At 41.5% G+C, this 20114-nt stretch overlaps 1 protein-coding gene across 1 annotated transcript in view; it reads left to right on the top strand.

The window, feature by feature from the left end:
• The window catches only part of LOC143962683 (ADAMTS-like protein 5), a 146550-nt gene that overhangs the window by 85871 nt on the left and 40565 nt on the right, over positions 1-20114 (top strand). The window contains exons 9-10 of the mRNA XM_077472047.1: positions 9047-9210; positions 11540-11708. Coding sequence (XP_077328173.1) covers positions 9047-9210; positions 11540-11708 — 333 coding nt within the window. The remainder of the gene's footprint in view (positions 1-9046; positions 9211-11539; positions 11709-20114) is intronic.

Below are 20114 nucleotides of genomic sequence, written 5' to 3'. Positions count from 1 at the left end.
TGTTCGTGGTTACTTACTGGAGAGACCAGATTTGCCTGTTGCTCAAAGAACCCCTGACAACCTCTGGAGGAACTCTAGGTTTTTATAGAACCCAGGTTAAGAAAGACTGTCATCTTTATTCCTCCTGGTGACAATCGTCACCATGAAAGAATTTGAAAAGAAAAATTCAAAATTTTGACCTTTTTGCCAGAAGAGCAATACAAAAGAAACCTTCCAATGGGGACACTTGTTCCAGTGGCAACTAAATTGGGATTTTCGTCACTTTGAATGGATTTCCTCCTACCGTCTGTTGTGTCTAAAGTGCGGGAAGTAAAGGGAAATCTATCCAATGGTATACAGATGGCATAAGAAAAGCTTGGCAGGGTTTTACGCAGTTCTTACTTTATCCAAAATGTAAAAAAATAAAGATGTGTGGCTTTACATATACTTTAACAATTTCATCCATCCACAGTAAAATATTTCAGATTCATAGTGGAGAATGGTGCGACAGCATGTGGGTGGAAAGTGTGATCCTAACGCTACAGTAAATTCTAGGGAATTATATTGTCATAACATGTCTCTTTGTGAAATGAAGTTCTCAGAAACTCTTTCAGTACAGGGACACAGGTGTCATTATATTATTCCAATGTGGACGCAGCACTGGGTACATATAATTCTATTTCAGATTTATGTCATGGAAAAAGAATTACCTACTTTCCTGAAATTATCAGCATAAGCTTGTATATAATCTCATGTGCAGCATCTCATTAGGAAGCCTTTCAAAGCCCTCTGGCTTTTAGTTGAACATATTCTTATCTGTTCATTGGCCTCGTGAGGCAGACAGGTAAGATCTTGCCCAGGAATCAGCTCTATGGAGACAGCAGGCTGTTGTATGTCTTCTCAGGCTACTATTCACCTCTTGGAATGATATCTGTTCTCTGCTTTCATATGTGTTGAATGCTATGTATGAATTGGGAGCGTGTTCTTCTAACTGTCATGCTTTAGATGTACATCCCGGTCATTGCCCCATCATTGGACTGGAATTTTTCCATTTACTATAATTTTTCCATTAGAGGTTTAGTGTTTTTTTTATTTATTTTTTTGGGTGGAAAATTATGAATGTCTGTATCAAACACACATGACTATTTCTGTAACTTGCAAGTCTGAAGTCGGTTCAGAATTCAGATTAGATCCTTCAAGTTATTGTATGTTATGGTGTCAAATGGGCACGTGAAATATTGTATAGCGTTTGATTGAAGGAAGTTTTCACCTTTTTCTCATTAAAAATAAGCTATAATGGCTTTTCTACGTTTATAGACTGATATTTAAAATATTTTTTATATGTAGAAAATCTTTATTTTACATAAAGATATTTCATTCAGAGTGTCCCCATGACATTGGTGTCCCACAGCACACTAGCGAGCATTTAAAACCGTGCATAGTAAATCAGCTTCTAGCTTTAGCTTGTTCAGTTGAAATACATTTTTTTGTTTTAGATCGCGTGGAGAGGACTTTGAACCCCTATCAGATTTGTATTGCTGTTTGTGCCCCTGTTAGGTAAATGTGTCCTCTGTTTGTCCTGGTGACCCTTCACACCAAAAAATGCCAGTTAACCACTTGCCTACTGGGTACTTTTACCCCTTTCTACACAGACCAATTTTTAGCTTTCAGAGCTGTCACGCTTTGAATGACAATTGCGCGGTCAGGAAACACTGTAACCAAATTAAATATTTATCTTTTTTTGGAAACCGTAGAGAGTTTTTTGTTGGTGGTATTTAATCACTATTTTTTTTTCTATTTTTTTGCTAAACAAATGAAAAAAGTGTTCTAAAAATACACTTTTTCTTCATTTCTGTTATGACATTTTGCAAATAAGTAATTTTTCTTCATTGTTGTGCTCTGATGGGGTTTCACTAATGGGCACTGATGTGCGCTGATGAGGCTGCACAGATGGGCACTAATGAGGTGGCACTGATGGGCACTAATGAGGTGGGACAGATGGGCAGGGATATGTTGCACTGATGGGCACAGATATGTTGCACTGATGGGCACGGATATGTTGCACTGATTGGCACTGATATGCTGCACTGATAATCAGGGCAATGATGATCAGTATCCTGATTATCAGTGTAAATGCCCCCTGTCACAGTATAGTCGGTTATCGGCTTTCCTTTCCTCACACAGTAACAGCTCTGAGGAAAGAAAATGCCAATAAGCGCCATTTGTATACATGTGATGAGCTGTGATCAGACACAGCTGATCACACGATAAAGGGGCACCATGATTGGCTCTTTAGAGCAATCACAGAGTGCACATAAATACATGCCCCAAGGGCGGATGGGGTCGGGGTTCTGGGAGAACATCAATAGATGCCTCTCCAGAACTGGATGACCGCGCTGTAGCCTACTTTCGGCTATAGTGCAGTCGGCAAGTGGGTAAAGAAAATTCACAGTTTGAGTGTTCATCAGAACAGGAATGGAGGGAATATCTTGCAATGGGGTTCCCTGACTTTCACATTTCCTGTTTTGGCTGCGAAGCGAATGGAAATCTCTCCAATGGGACGTGATGGCAAAAAAACTGACACAGGTTATAACCCTCCCTTACTCTATCCAAAAATAAAAAAAATTGCCATTAGTTCTACTTTAAGCTTTGAAACTTGAAGCTAGTAGCCGATTGATTGCCATGCACGGCTGCTCTGGTCTTAGTCCATTCCTCTCTATGAGCTTTCTAAACTGAGGGCAAAGCGGATGCTGTTTGCTTGCAGACTGTCTCTCTTGAAGATCTGAACAAAGCCCTACAAAACAGTTACAGGAAGATGGGCAGACAAGTTGCATCTCATTACTAAACAAATCCAGTTGAATGTGACTAATTTCTATCTTTTTTTTTTATATGTGTAAAATCTTTACTTATTATTTATTATAATTAATTATTGGTATTTACATATAAACATTTAATACAGAGTGTAACCATGACACTGGTTTTACAGAGCACTATGAGTTTTCTAAATGGAGAGCATAGGAGCAGTTGTTTGCATGCAGACTGTACTTCTTGGAAGTCTGTATGGAGCCCTAGAGGAAGATGGGGGGACAAGTAATTCCTCAGTTCTAGATCTGAAGAAGTGACTTGGATAATGAGACTTCCTTAACATTACAGAAAGTACTAACTACTACTAAATATTGTAGATGGCGTTTTTACTGTCTTTTCAAAATAGACCCCCCATTTAAAAATGTCACATAACTAAGTGGAGGGGTTTAAAGCAGGAATCCATTTTTAATTTCCATTTTAGAAACCACATTTAATGTGTAGCCGTCGGCGGGTATTATCTGCACACAGTAAAATAAGACCGCTGTAATTTTATGTAATTTTTATACATTTTTTGCCCCATTGGTCTACTAGATATCTACATATACTGTAGAATATGCATATTGCTAGTTCCTGGAAAAAGTCTTGTCTATTTTGTCAATCAGATCTGAATAGAGGGATAATATTTATATGTAAAAATGTCCTTAATTTTGCAAATATGGTGGTAAATAAAAGTTTGATTCTCCAGAAGACTATAATTATAGGATTACTTTTATACCGTCCATGGTGTATTTTCTATCGAAAGGCTACACCAACTGGCCGAAGGTAAAGGAAAAACAGTGTCCGTCATTATTGAACAGCCGTGTGTTGACTTTTTAATCTGTTTTGTTGCCTTGTTTCCATAGAACTGTTTCCTGTATGATCCATGCCCTTTCCCAGTATTAAAATACACAATTCAAAGGCTTGCAATTGCTAAAATTGAGCTACTTAAAACTTTTTAGATGAAAGAACTACTTAAAATAAATCATTGTTATTTAGTTATTGAAGCAGATGAGACCTCTAGTTTGTTGTCTCCAAAACAAGAAACAAGAGCGCCCCAGGGAAGGCGATGGAGCTATTTGTGTTCCTGTTTTCTAAAGAAAGGCTGGCATGTAGAGTTATAAATGATCTGACACAAGCCTCCCAATCATAACTCTGTGTTAATGAACAAGTGATTGAATATCCATTGAGCAAAGGTTCCTATGTGGCAATAACTTTGCTGCCAAGACAAAAATAAATCATGGCATACTGTTAACGTTGGTTAAATCCAACACTTTTATTATAACAGTTTACACATTACAAAAAAAATAGAGTTGGCTTTATTTTCAGGCCTATTTAAATTTGAACGCTAGGCTAAAAAACGAAATGCACATGTGAAACGCATAGGAGTTGTAATTCTGTCCAACTAGGCTTGTGATTCACACAACACAATCACGTTGGTGACCTCAATTTCCCCTACCGCAGTTGAGCAACACAGCTTGGTCACCAACCTGTGACCAGACAATGCAGGGAGAAAAGCACACTGATGAGGTCATCACTCTACACTCTTGCAAGCCTGTTTCCATCTGTTGACGGACAGCACTGAGCAAAGTAATAGAGCTATGATTGACTTCCAGTGCTTGCCTGGGATCTGCCAGTTTGAATGTTGTAGTGTATGGGATTACAGGGAAGCTTCTCTCAGGAAACTCCCAGTATTTATGCCAGTTGTAAGAATGATTTAACGAATACACATGTCCACAAGAAGCTTTAAATATTAACATATATCCTTTTTGGTTGGAGGAGGGAATAGTTTAACCGCTTTGTATGCAGGGCGATGTAAAAAAATTTTTTAACACGCATGATCAAATCTGAATTTTTTTCTAGAAAATTACTTAAAATTCCCAAGCAATGTTACATTTTCTAAAAGCAGAGGCCCTGTAGCATAAAATGATGGCAGTTGTATGTTTTTATGTTGCACTAACTGTTTACCAAATGCCTGTTTTTAGTAAACATTACATTAAAATGCATTTAGTGCACACATACAAAATATAATACTAACCTTTAAGCAAAATATAAAAGATGGTGTTGCGCTGAGTAAATAAATATCAAACATGTCAAGCCTTAAAATGGCAAAAAAACTATGGCACCCAAAATTGTTCACAGTGTCAGGTTATCAATTTAGGGATAATGATAAATTATGCAGTGTTTTATGCCTATCAGACCCCCTAATGTCACGTACCTGGTTGGAGGCCTAAGTGATGGGGAGCCTTCCCTTGTGGCTATGGTCGAAGCACCTCTGGAGGTGATTACAGGGAGTACAAGGCTCAGAGGCGCATGGGTGCTCCAGGAGGTGTCCAGCTGGGTAGTCCTCAGGCAGGAACACAAGATACACCATGGGAGAGCAGGTCAGGCCCAGCAGCTGGCAGATTGCCAGCACTCGCAGTAGGTGAAGGTGATGGGTGCAGGATATGAAGGAACTGAAGTGGCATTGTCAAGGTCAGGATTCTGCCTTAGGCCATACACGGATGGTCAGTATGATGAGAGACAGCCATACACAGTGGATCACAAGGGTGAAGATCGTAGTGTAATCAGTTGATCCAGAATCATGGACGGTTAATTGAGAGAAGCAGAGTTCTTAAACAAACCAAGGTCACAACCAGGGGTTAGGCAGAGAAAAAAATCCAGGGGAAAGCTGAGCCGGTAACATTGTCAGGATAAACACAAGAATACATGTAAGCAATGGGCACAGATCGTGCTTGATTAGCTGCTTGCCTGGCCACAGCAGCCAGAGAAAGGCAGCTCTGAACCTGGAAGTGATTAAATGCTCGTCACTTCTGGTTCATTAGTCACAGAGGAGAACCTCTCCATTTCTCCATTTTGAGACTAGTTACCCTTGTTCCATTTTCTGTGGAAGAACAGAAGAGCCTGGGAACCACTGCAGGCTGTACATTGTCAGTAGTATAAAAGTCACCGGGTGTCTTTAGAGCTGCACAGTTCACTTTTACTGAAAGTGCAATGTCCCCATTAGAAGATTTCCCCTCTAATCCTATTCTAGTGACAAATCAAAAGCCGCGTACACATGAGCGGACTTTTCAACGTCCAAAGTCCGACGGACTGAGTCCGTCAGACTATTCGATCGTGTGTGGGCTGCAACAGACTTTTGACTCGTCAAAGTACGAAGGACTTTAGAATATGGAACATGCTTCAAATTTTCCCGACGGAACTCCGCCGGACCCGGGTCCCTTCGAAAACTCCGCTCGTGTGTGTGCTATTCCGACGGACTAAAACCGACGCTAGGGCAGCTATTGGCTACTGGCTATGAACTTCCGTATTCGAATCCAGTCGTACGTCATCACGTTCGAATCCGTCGGAGTTTAGTGTGATTGTGTGTGGCCAAGTCCGCTCCGCCGAAAAGTCCGTCAGAACTCCGTCGGAACTCCGGCAGAACTCCGACGGAACTCCTTCGGAAGTCTGTCGGACATAAGTCCTCTCGTGTGTACGGGGCTAAAGTTTTTTTTTTTGTAAGATTCTTTTTTGCTGGCGTATATCCCTAGCAGCAGAGACACAGACTGCAATAAAAACCAGAGGTACGAACTGGTTATCCCTCTATTCAAAACTAAAGTAAAAGTATTGGCTTTAAATCAGGGGTGTCCAGCCCACAGGTCTCATGAGGCTCAGGAGAGTTCAGCATGCAGCCTGGGCATGTCTGGAGGAACGCCGTGCAAGAATATAAGTAATTGGGGCTAGCAGGGACAAGCTGGCACAGACACATATTGAGGGACACAGGGGATGCTGCATATGCATAGAGCTCAAGGCGAGCAGCACAGAGAATCCAGGATCAGGTAGAGCTGACGGTATGCTGGGAATGCAGTTTTAGTAAAAGCACTGGCAACAGTGAATGCAAGGACTCCACTTAGCGTGAGGCAAGTAAATGCTGCATGGCTGTATCAAGGGGGTGCTGGGTTGGACAGCGCCCAAAAAGCCCCCACCCACAACCTCCCCTCTACCTCCCCATACAGCACATACCAGGGTTGCCAACCAACACTAAATTCAAGGACAGTTTGTAAAATTCATGATTTTTACATTTGTCCATGAATGACAGTTTGCATGTCCATAACGGATATTCACAGACAGATGTGAAAATCATGGATTTTACAAACTGTCAGTGAATTAAGGCTAGGTTCGACTACTGCGGGTGTTTGTGGGTGCCGAAATCTCAGCTGTACCTGTGCTTCCAACCACCCGGAGCTAAAATGAGCTGCTCTTTACAGAACCGTGGAGCTGCCAGTCATTCTTAATCGGACCTCCCACGCATCTTTAAAAATGCAGAATGTTTTCAGGTGTGGGAACTGCCGGCAAATTGCATGGTACAAAAGCACTATGCGAATTCCTGGCCTCTGCGGTTCAAAAATAGTGCAGGAACCTTTTTCCTGCATGAAATGCAGGCACAGCCACCCATTCAAATGAATGGGCTGCCATGCCCTGAGCAAATGCAGCCCAAGACAAGTCATCTTCTTCCAATGTAGCCCCGGATGGTCAAAAGGTTGGACAACCCTGCTTTAAATCCATCTTTGTGGGAAAAAAAATTACAGATTTTCTTGATGGCCGACGCTTGTTGCTCTGTTAATTGTCATTTAAAAACCACACATGACTTTAGTGAATGTTCAAAAACTTGTTCAAGAGCAATCATGTCTAGAGGAGGTGAAGGGAGAGGAGAGAGTGTTTTCTGTCTTATATCAATGGAGGCACCCTTAATATGCATGCTCCTTGTTCATTCCGGAGTGCTAGGTGTGAGCTAGTCTAAGCAAATTGCACTTTGAAGGGATGCAGCAAATGCTTTTAGTAATGCTATATGAGAGCTCAGCCTGTTCTAATGTTTAGCCCTGGTGCATCTCCTCCAGTAGAGCTGTGCTGGAGGATGAGAAGATGGAGGATGAGATACTTGTCTGATAATAAACTATTTCTAGTCAGTCCAGTGAGTTGAAGTAATTTTTTGCGCTGTAATGAGATTTTCTGTTGATCCATTCAAGAGGTGGTTGAGCAAAATCAGGTTTTTATTCTCAGATATTGCATTATGTTTCTTTACCGATAGATCCCATATTCTTTATATTTTATATAAAATATTCGTTTATGAATTTTTGAATTTTGATTTATGATCAGGGATGGTATCTTGATCCACTTCTTGAGTGTGTTTTGTATAGCAGGGATCTTCTCCCTCCGCTAGCTGTCAAAATTTAAATAAAATGTGTCCATGCGAGGCTCCATCCAGCTGCGTCACTCATTCACAGGGTTCTGTGAATGGAAAACTGCAAGTCTCCACAGCCTTAGCGGCTGTTGACTTGCAGTTCTCAATGAATTACCATGGTGCTGTGAGCACTGTGGTAGTTCTTTGTTTCTTCCTGTCAGAGTATATTGGCTTGCCCGTGCAAGGTACGAGCAAGCAGATTCACTGACAGGTCTACAGTAGTCCTGCATGGTATCGGTGATCTGCTGATCACTGATGCAATGCTTTACAGGCTCCTACTACAAGAAATTATAAATGCACATTTTTTACCTGGAAAAAAATGCTTTTATTACTTTTTGTAAAAAGGTGAACTTATCCTTAAAAATAATCACCTCTTGGTGCAAAGTCCAGAGGCAGCAGTTTTTTACAGGTTGCCGGTAGCCACGCTGGATGGTGTGCCTGTGCCTTCCACCCACACCTAAATGCCAGAGCATTATGCACTGGGACTAGACGCCCAGTGTACATGAAGCCTACATGGGATGCCATGAATGATTTATTCCAATAACTATTTGAGAACCCTACAGATGACTTAACCAAAAGCTATAAATTTGAACTGACAAGACTTTTTAAGACCCCCAGTACATTTCTCAACGTGGGATAAAGGAAGAAGATTAAATGTTTTATTTGGTAAATCTGGTTGCTGTGAGTTACTGCACTTTGCACATTATTCCCGATTGCATTGCCACGTTGAAAAAGCCATCAGATGCAAACATTTTAGGGTCTGCTCTTTGTCTGGTTTTATGATTTCTAAATGTATTACTTAATTGTTGGTAATAAAAGGATGATGTACTGCCACTTTTCATATTACTGCAGCAGCTACAAATTAAAAGCCCTAATAAATGTAGTAAGACTGCTTAGTCAGGCACTTTCTGGAGGCAGACATCATCTTATGTTTTCTTGTTAAGTGAGCGATGGAATGTACATTTTGTATTATGTGCTCACCTGAGTGTTTCTCTCTTACAGCCCTGAGAAATAGGAACTATCACTATGTGATCAACGGCAACTGGGCCATTAGTTATCCTGGCGTCTTCAATGTGGCGGGAACCAAGATCCAGTACAAACGTTCTGCTGACAATCAGGAGAGCTTTGAGGCAACAGGACCAACAGAGGAGGATCTGCATGTCATGGTTTGTGTGAATTACATATGCATAGTTTGTACAAAGGGTCAACCTCATATAAATGTGCTAATTTTTTAAAGCCACTTTGGAAATTCAGTAAAGCAGTTCTAACACTTTTCTGGTGGCATAACCCCTTTAAAATGGCTTCTGCCCAATTCAGGAAAGCTGTACAGTTTGGTTGGGATATCCAACACATGCACCAGATTCAGGCAGTTTTTATTCCTGCCGCCTTTAAAAACACGTTGCTACAGCTGAGACAGATTAAAAAATAATTACTGACAATATGAAGAAACGCAGACTGGTGGTAACTAAGACCAATGCTGAGCTGGAATACAGAGAGATGCCAGTGCCCAGAGTGGGGCGTGTATGTTCTGGGAAGCTTTCCTGAATGTGATTGCTTCCCACATAGGGCTCCTCGGTTGCTAAGAAGCTGGTGGTCATCAGCATCCTAGCAACCAGTGACTCATCCCATTCAGCAGGGAGATTTCCTGACTGACAATGGAATGTAAACAAAGGAGCCATGATGCTGGTGATGTCATTACCCTAATATGGAATAATATACCCTAATATAATATACCCTAATATAGAATCTCCTGGGTCACTGGTTATTATGATGCTGTTGGCTTCACCGCTGATGTCAATGTCTTAGTAATGCTGCTGTTTGGCGGGTGGTTGGGTATGGGAGTCAGCCTGTACTGAGGATGGAGTGACCAGTATGGACACTCCGGCCCCAGTGCCAACCCCCACCATTCCTCCAAGCAGCAAATTCATGTACCTGTTTCCGACAAGTACATGAATTTGTTGCAGACACTAATATTTGTCATGTGAAGGCATGATCTAGCGAGCAGGGCACTCTGATACCTTTTTGTACCAAATTGTAATGTAACTGTAATGTATGCTTTCATTTAGTTAAGAGCTGCGCAAACCTTTGGCGCCATATAAATCCTGTATAATAAGAATAATAAATTCTAAAGGGTGTCTACAACAATTTGTGTAAATTGCAGGAATTTTTTCTAATGTGTCTTTGTATTTTGTATACTCTCTGGGTGGTTCTTCCAGTAATAATTTTATATGAACAGATGGCAGATGTTTATATGAACAGTTGGCTATCTTGACCCGCTGCCCGATATGGCCAATCCGTAGAACTACACAAGAAATATAATGATAAAAATGAAATGGCAGTTGGCTTTCAAAAATGTAGAAATTACACAAGGGACACGAATGAAGCTTGAGACCTTCCCATATAAGGAAAACATAGAAGTAGTAATCCTAAGCCAACAAGATAGGAAAAGGTTTCAAATTTATCATTAAACTCCTCTAAAAAAAAACTATTTCACATACTTCAATATTTTCTTATTGCTAAAAAAGATTCGGGATTGGATGCAATTCAGCTTTAGTAGTTTGTTCAAAATGATGTGCCATTTTTTGACTAGGGAAAGCAAGATAACAATTTAACTCTACTGAGCTCAAAGTACTGGCATATGTAGGGCTTGGTGCCATTAACCTTAACCCCCAAGTATAGTATTACATTAATGAGCATCTTGGTGGCTGAATAAGCAGAAAAACAGAGCAGGTATTTGCTGATCTGCAGATGGATGTTTCCAATTAAAAGTCTTTTACTATATGAATCAAGCCATTATTTTTGGCAGGCCATTAAAGATACCCCGAAAAAGGATATACCAGATATAAAACAGAAAAAAGCAAGCATGTTATAATCAGAAATCATATTAGTCAATGTGATATTTAATTTAAATTAAAATATCACATAAAATATCACATAATTTTATTAAAATTTGAGTAACTGCAGTTGTAACAAGAGAAACCAATGTGCCACTGTCTTCCCTTTTGCTGCCAAGATTATAACTGCAGCCTTAGCAGACTTTTATAATTGCTAAGACTAGGAGTGCTATTGTCATAGAGGCCCAGTACTGTGTGGCTGTTTAATGAGACACCCAGTAACCGGTAGCATCGAGAAATATTTTTCAATAAGTGTGAATGTTTGCAGTATATTCCAAATACCTTTTATCAGATTGCTATGAAATTAATTAGAATGCTCAATTCGTAATTACTGTTTAAAAGTGCAGAGGACACAGGGGACGCAGCTTGGCACTCATAATTTTTGTTTACTGTCTGTTATGCAAGTAGCATTGCAAAACATGCATCTAGAAAGATGCTACAGTTGGAAATGGCCGTCCCAGGTTTGTCCTGTCTAAATATGGCCTGAAGTAGATTCCTGTCCAGCGATAGACAGGTAGTATATATTCACCACACTGCGATATATAAGCCCTTGTGTGTAAATATGATTTATCCTAATTCTGTATTGTGCCTTATGTTGTAGGTCCTCTTTACAGAGCAGAATTTGGGTATAGAGTATGAATACTGGCTTCCTAAGGATTATTATATTTACCACCAAAGAGATCGCAGTTCCTTGCAAGACACTGCAGAGACAGTTATCTCACCAACTCAGCCTCCTACCACTACACCGGCTCCCACAACAAGACACAATGGTGAGTACAAGGCTAAATGCCTCTAATTAACTTGCTGTGAGCCCTAAAGCATAGTCAGCCTAAACACGGTGCTCCCAAGGAGGAACAATTTTCCAATACTTGAACCTATGTTTCGTTATTCAACGGAATTTATCTCCTGGGCGGAGGGTGATTCTACCAACACCACGTGTTAGCCTGGGTGGAGAGCCCCCTCTTTATAATTATTCTACCTTACTATCTTACTCCCCCCCCTCTTTTTTTTCCTTTTCCTCCTCTCTTCTTGCTATGTTTCCAACAATATCATCGACTATGAATAGTTCTCTTCCCACAAATTCTTATAGCATGATTAGTTCCCGACAGCTTTGCCAAAGTGTCATCTGAATGAGACAGAGGTGACTTTTCTTTACTGATATTTATTTTCTAAAACATTTTTGTACTCTCCTGCTCAGGGAAACAGGATTATGTTGTAGCTGCATTTACAACATATTATAACATAGGATTCAGGGTAAGAGAATTAGTTAATTAGTTACCCCATATATAACCTCAGCTCAGCTTCAGCATAGCACCCCCCAGAAATAAGAGAAATAGTACCCCATCTAAACTGCAGCTTACCGGTCCTTAGTGCAGGGGTGTTCAAACTTTTTTCAAAGAGAGCCAGATTTGATGAAGTGAACATGCGTGAGGGCCAACCATTTTGCCTGACATTCCTTGAACCATTTAAATTCGGTCTACGTGTGTTCGTCCGAGCACTAATATACTGCCCAACAAGAATTGCCTTGCTTTTGTGGCTGTGTGTGGTGAAGAGATGAGCTTGGGCATGTTATTTGGATATATATCTTTTGTTGCCCCCAATGAATTCCCGAGCGCCACTCAGGACTAAGGATAAGCTTGGGCATGTTATTTAGATATACTGTATTTATCAGCGTATAACACGTACCTTGACTTTAAAAGGGAACTTTCTGGGAAAAAATTAAATTTGAAATAAAAAAATGTGAAACAAAATAAGGGTCAGTGCCCATCGATGCAGCCTCACAAGTGCCATGAATGCAGCCTCACAAGTGCCATGAATGCAGCCTCACAAGTGCCATGAATGCAGCCTCACAAGTGCCATGAATGCAACCTCACAAGTGCCATGAATGCAGCCTCACCATTGCCATGAAGGCAGCCTCACCATTGCCATGAAGGCAGCCTCACCATTGCCATGAAGGCAGCCTCACCCTGGCCATGAATTCAGCCTCACCCTGGCCATGAATTCAGCCTCACCCTTGTCATGAATTCAGCCTCACCCTTGCCATGATTTCAGCCTCACCCTTGCCATGAATTCAGCCTCACCATTGACATGAATGCAGCCTCAAATGCAGCCTCACCATTGCCATCAGTGCAGCCTGATTGATGCCCATCTGCAGCCTCAGAGGGGACAGCGAGGGGGGTGGTACGAGCACCAACCGATTACATAGAGGAGAATCTCCTGTTTACTCAGCAGACTCTTTAATACAAAGTCCCACCTCCTATGATAGACAGAACAGTCGTCCAATAGCAGCCCAATAGATGGGACTTCCTATTACAGAGGCTGCCATGTAAACAGGAAATTCTCACTGTATGTATCCTCCCTGTCCTCTCCGAGGCACATATATATACTTAAATACGAGTATATATCCTTTGTAGCCCCCGCGGCGCTTGGGGATTGGCTGTGGACCACAAAAGATATATATAGTCAAATTACCAGTGGGGCCGCTTGAAACTGGAAGGCAGGCTGCAATTGGCACATGGGCCGGACTTTGGACATGCCTACCTTAGTGGTATTGCCTACATTCATTTTTCACACTTCTTTTTCCTTTACTATAACCTGCCAATTCTTCCTTTAACTCCCTTCCTGTCCTAGTGTCACCCTAAGATGGGGAGTGTGCTAGGACTAGACTACGTAAAAGTTCACTTTCTTCGCCATAACAGGGAACATTGCTTTGTCATCCATGGAGATGGCAGGGAACAGTGCTAATTGATAATTATCCCGATGCAGAGAGTAAAGCCCCATAGACGCAGACAGAATTTCGGGAGACATTTTGCGGGTGAAAAAAAAATGCCCGACATTTGGCCTGTATGTCAGACGTGCATACTTGAAAACCAGCAGCCGACCAACTCCCGATCAGTGCTCTCAGCCAATGGTGGCTGAGAGTGCTGATCGGATTGTTCTGGTAGGGGGGATGTCCCCCCTGTCGGATCACAACAGCTCAGCGGGGGAGATCGCTGAACTAACCTCGCTTGATTAGTATAGTGTCTTTGACCGGAGCTGTCAATGTTTTTTTTTTTTTGGTGTGACCCACTGGGTTAAAGTGGTTGTAAACCCTTAAACCAACTTTGACCTACAGGTAAGCCTAGATTAAGGCTTACCTGTAGGTCCAAGAAATATCTCCTAAACCTATACGGTTTAGGAGATATTTACCCGAAGACAGCCACCGCTGTCGATATGCCGCGATATGCCGCGAGTGTCAGCTCCTGTGCGCATGCGCAGGAGTGACGTCATCGCTGCTCCGGCGAATCACAGTGCCAGAGCAGCGAGACCCGGAAGTCACTCCGGGATCCATGTCAGCGGTGGACGTGAAGACGGAGAACCGCTTCGGGGGCTTCGTTCTCGGGTAAGTTATTCATAATGAGCTAGTATGCTATGCATACTAGCTCATTATGCCTTTGCCTTACAGGGTGTTTTTTTTTTTTTGTTTTTTTTTGCCTTTACTTCCTCTTTAAGAAGGTTATCAGCTCACAAGATTTCTGGCTGAATCAACAGCTGATTTTTTATTTTATTTTTTTTACTTGTCAAACAGATATAACAAAGCTCTTTCAATGGTATATTTAACAGACCAAAAGCAAATAAGATAAATTTATGGTTAGATTTTATGTACATTTTAATATTGTCAACCAGCTCTTTGGATGATCTATATTATGATAATCGCTCAAAAAATGAAAACTGAAAAGTATACCAGCAACAAAGAAAGTTTATCTTGTGTCATTGAAAATAGTCTCTGCTATATTGTTTATGAAGAACATGACATTTGTGGTCTGGCACAGACGCATAATAACGTCTGTGCTATCTGCAGGAAATGTAAGCGAAAGCATTTTTGGTGTCCGCAATGCCAATGACATTGTAGTTTATAATGTGGAAGGGGTGAATCATCTTATCTGGGTTTGTAATGAAGCTGTGAATGACTGTATTAGCCGTGATAACCTGTGTGTCATGTATATTGAAGTGTACGTAAAACCGAACAATTAACTTTTGGTCTGTTAAATATACAGTGGGGGTATTTTGTTATATCAGAAAGTCAAACCCTTATGTGATAGCAATAGAGTTAGAAGAAAAAAGTTAAAAAAAAATGTAATCTACTGTAAAACCTTTTGCTCCTTAAACTTGCACATTTGAATGTACAGGTAAAATCTAGGATTGGGAGCATAATTCATTCTGGAAACATGCTTGTAATTCAAAGCGAATTTCCCCATAAGAAATAATGGAAACTCAGATGATTCGTTCCACAACCATTTATTCAGAAGTCCTTCAGTTTATAGTCCATATAAATAGATTATAGCAATGTGATAGGTTTGTAACCATAAAATGTCTATCAACAAATGGAAGCCTCCAAAAGGGGATTAGAAGCAAAATTCAGCAAGAGCTACAGAGTATAAAAGGGAAGAGAGGCACCTCGAAGTGTAGCAAAATGGTTACATTTAATGAAAGTACAACATTTAGCATGGTTGATGATTAAAAGAGGTACATCTAAGTATGCTGGCATCCGGGGTAAAGCTGTCCATATAGAGCGTCCTCCGCAATCATGGCCGGGAAGACCACCCTGCAGTAGAGCGATCTGAAAGCAAGGCTTGAAGCTCGCGTGGAGTGCAGCGTGGAAGGGATGACGTAGATGGTGGTGCAGAGGACTGTCTATGTGGACACCTTTACCACGGATTCCTGCATACTTAGATATGGCAGTTTTAATTTTTGCATATGGAGGTCTTCTAATTTATTGATTTATTTTTCCTAATGATTGAACTAGATAGACTTTTTTTTACTCTGACTAACTATGTAATGGCTTTTAAACCGTCACCCATGGAGAATTTTGTGCACTGAAGTTTTCTGCCATTTTACAAGTGCGCATAACATGAAGGCTTGACATGTTTGGTATAAATGTATATGTTGCAACCTCCATTTTAACATTTTTTAAAAATATCCCTCCATGCTCATCTGCCCTCTATCTATCCATTATAATGCATGTTCTTCCACTGTGGAGGCTCTCAAATAGAGTTAGGACTGCAGATAATACTGGAGTGCTGTAAAGTGGCTCTTACGCATGTATTTGCAAATTTGCGCAAACTAAACCCCTGTTTTTAACTTGTACTGTTAAACAGGAGAATTTGATTGGTTGCAGGCTGGTTGGTAAGTTGAGCTGGGAGTTTTCTTTCCTTTTGTTTGACACGTGTCACCCTCGCTCCTTGCTGCAAAGGCCAGTTATAGGTGGGAGCGGTGGCCATTTGCACTATTTGTAAATTAACGTTAGTGTTTTTTTTTTTTACTGAAAATATGTGTAGCGCCGGCTCCTGAAGAGCACGCGCTATATGTTTTTCTCTATTTAAAGTTCCTAGAATCGCAGTTTGGTTTTGGGTTTAATTATACCAAATTATGGTTTCAGTACCAGTCTAGCTGAATTGCACTGTGTTCTGCTTGGCCACAGGTGGCGCTGTCATCACTGGCAAGTGTGAAAACGGAGTTCAGGTGGGCTCATTAAGTGCCACTTTTTCTCAGAACCAGCCCAGTGGGAGTGTCATCTTGCTGTGCACACTCGGAGACGGTACTTAAGGTACTGACACCACGTGCTTTTGGGTTCTGGTCCAGAAGATCTTTCTGTCTGTTTTGGTCCCGGTCCTCCTGACCAGACCCCATGGCCCTCATGGCCTGGGGTGTGGATCCATCTAATTCCAAGTCTCGGGGGGCTGGATAGCCCGAGGCAAAGTAACTGGAAGGAGGATTCAAAGGTGGTCCGGTGCCGTCTCATCAGTGGAGAGGCCCAGCAAATGAGGAAGCAACCAGGGGAGGACTCTTCGGGAGAAGGCCACGCTAAAGGCTGGCTTCTCAGAAAGAGCCTGGAGGCTTATTTGAAAGACACCAAGTGAATCTACGCTTGTACGGTATCGCCGGACCGGCTGCAAGATACTGGTACCATACGAGGGCTCTCTAAATTTGTCTACATCCTTCAGTTACTACAAGTGTTCTACAACAAGTCTGTGGCAGAGACTTTATTCAAACGTTCTATATGCAAGTCTGTGGCAGAAGCTTTGCTTCATCTGAACACTCTACTGGCTGCTAGGCCTAGTGAGAGGAGGTCTATCCTATAGAGGTGAGAATCCAGTTGTGAGTGGCTATTCTCTGGATTTCTATAGTGAAAGACTTCCTATTTTGAGCAGTTCCAAGAGTACCTGAACTTTCTACCTAAACCCTCTAACCCTCATTGAGAGACTGTGTTTTGTCTACTCTTTTTTGCAAATAAAAATCCCAAAAGTGGATCCAATATCAGTTTCTGCAGTTCTTTGGGCCATCTACCTCGGGAAACCCCTAGACGTACACGAGGTCAAGAAGGTAACGGTAAACCCAACAAAATCAGACGCTCCTTCGGGGGTCAGTGGTACATATGGGTTTGATATAAACTGCTGTGCTAATATTGTGTGACATAAAAAATTGTCACTACCACTATTTAATTCTACAAACTAATCATTAGACCTAAAATGTGAATTTTAATGTGTTTGAAAAAAAAAACACAAAAAATCTAGGGCAGTAAATGTGTTAAAGGGATAAACCATGGTGTATTGCAGAGATGTACTGCATATGAGTTTTTTTTTGCCCTGGTAGACACTTTCAGTAATGAGGCACATAGATTATCCCCATGGTGGGGTGTCTGGAAGAAACTAATTGGCCTCCAGTATTTGTCAGTTCCTTGTCTGCCTCCCACAGGCATACTAAGTAAACACCTGTTTGTTGGACCCAAATAGCAGCGGGGTTCCATTTAAAATTTGAAAATATTTTTTGCTGTCTGCTAAACCTGATAAAAGCAGCTTTGATGTGTGTTCAGACTGTAATCTCTCCTTCCCCTTTATGTTTATACACAGTGTAAACATCTGAGTGCGCCTGTCACTGAATGTAATGAAAATAGTCAGCGGACACACATTCCTGGCACATCTGTAGCTGTGCATATCCCGATTAGCAGAGGTTCAGTTTTATACTCCGATCCATGCCATTTCATTTCTGCATACTTCTAATACTGCTAATAATAGTAGCTATACCGGTGGCCCATGCATTAAGGGCGCACGGGCGCTGCAACCCCTCTATCACCAATAGATAGATTCATGCACAAATTACAGGAAAATGCTAAGGATCAATGCTATAACAGCCTTTTGTGCTCCCCACAGCCTCTTTAAAAATCATTTGTGCCACATTTCATACTTCCCTTGTCAAGATCCATTATAGAAAAAATGCCAGTGTAAACCCACTTACTCATGTGAGGTGGTAAGGGACCACCAGGTTGCTTGGTGGGCTATAATTTCAAAGTTTAGGGCAGAATGCATGACTTTTTGGGAGAGTGTAAAAAATTGGGCATCAGTAACTTTAAAAAGTTTCACAGAGTTTATTAGACACTATAAACTCAGAGAGAGAGAAGGGATACCCAACAGCGACCAAAAATACAGCCTTCGGACCTCTTTTTACAGGCAATGCAGAAGAAGGGACTTTTAAGCCGCTCTTGAGCAAGCAAACCAGAGCCTTCTGCAATGTCCACTGGCAGCAACTTGTACCCAGAACTTAAAGGATAAGTTCACCTTTACAAAAAAGTTATAGAGGCAAATTTTTTTGTTTTTTTAGGAGCCTATAAAGCATTGCTCCCACGGGTGTAATGCCACAGTCCTGCAGAAAGTGTAGTTGTCTGCCTGTGCCTCCAATATGGGCAGGCATTTACTGGATAACAGTAAGCCCCTGTACACACGGTCGGACATTCCGACAGAAAATGTCCGATCGGACCGTGTTGTCAGATAATCCGACCATATGTGGGCTCCATCGGACTTTTTCCATCGAAATGTCCGACCAACAAAGTTTGAGAGCTGGATATAAAATTTTCTGACAACATGATCCGATTGCACTTTGTCCGATCGTTTGTAGAGAATTCCGATCAGACAAAGTGCCACGCATGCTCAGATAAAATTAGGAGACCAAAGCTATTGGCTACTAGCCTGAATGTAGTCCCGTTGTAACGAACGAACATGATCACGTTCTGAACGATCGGATTTTCCGACAACGTCCGACCGTGTATATGCAACACCAGTTTCAGACAAAATCCGTTGGAAAAATTCAGACGGATTTTGTTGTCGTAATGCGCGACCGTGTGTACAAGGGCTAAGACTCAATGAACTACCTAGAGCACTCAACAGTGCCCTGGTAGTTCATTGAAGGCTGCAAAGGATGTTGGTACTTGTAGTTCATTGATTCACAGGGATCTGTGAATCAATGACGCCGCCATGTGGGCGAAGCCCTGCACGGCTCTCGCTCTGTTTGAATTGTGATAGCGAGTGTGAGGAGAAGATCTGGGGGAGAGGCGTCTGATACTAAACATGTTACACCCTACAGCTTTATATCTAAAGATTTTTTTGGCTTTGGATATAGTAGGGAATATTTAAAACCATAGATCATATGGTATTATGAGGGAGCATTATGAAAAGGCTAAAAAAGCCTTATATCAGAAAATCGTGAACCTAGGTGTCGGAAAATAGAAAGCACATTTGGCTTTACTGTGATTTCTTGATATATATAATAGCATTAAGTATACACAGCTCATTCATATAAAAGAATATTTTTTATTACAAAAGGTGTTTGAAATGGGACATAACATCCATAGGGCAACACACAAGCCAGCAAATATAAAATCAGATATAACAGTAGCAGATTGCATGTAGCGCTTGCCTTCATGTTTCATGGTATTAAGCTGCTTCTTAACCCTTGTACACACGGTCGGAGATTCCGACAACCAAATCCGACGGATTTTGTCCGACGGATCTTGTTCGAAACTGTTGCATACACACGGTCGGACGAAGTTGACGGAAAATCCGATCTTTCAGAACGTGATGACGTTATTTCGTTACGATGGGACTATGTTCAGGCTAGTAGCCAATACCTTTGGTATAGGAATTTGATCTGAGCATGCGTGGCACTTTGTCCGTCGGAGTAGGCTACACATGATTGGAGTATGTCTGATAGGAGCATTTTGTCGGAAAATTTTACCGGCAAGTTGGAAAACTTGGTCCGTCGGATATTCCGACGGAAACAGTCCGATGCAGACCACACACAGTCGGAATATCCAACAAAACGGTCCGGTAGGACACATTCCGACGGAATCTCCGACCGTGTGT

The sequence above is a fragment of the Lithobates pipiens genome, unplaced genomic scaffold, assembly GCF_037356315.1.
Source record: "Lithobates pipiens isolate NorthernLeopardFrog02 unplaced genomic scaffold, aLitPip1_a1.2 Scaffold_8, whole genome shotgun sequence".
Classification (NCBI taxonomy): Eukaryota; Metazoa; Chordata; class Amphibia; order Anura; family Ranidae; genus Lithobates; species Lithobates pipiens.
The sequence above is the reverse complement of the archived record's forward strand: the minus strand, read 5'-3'. Positions and strand labels throughout refer to the sequence as shown.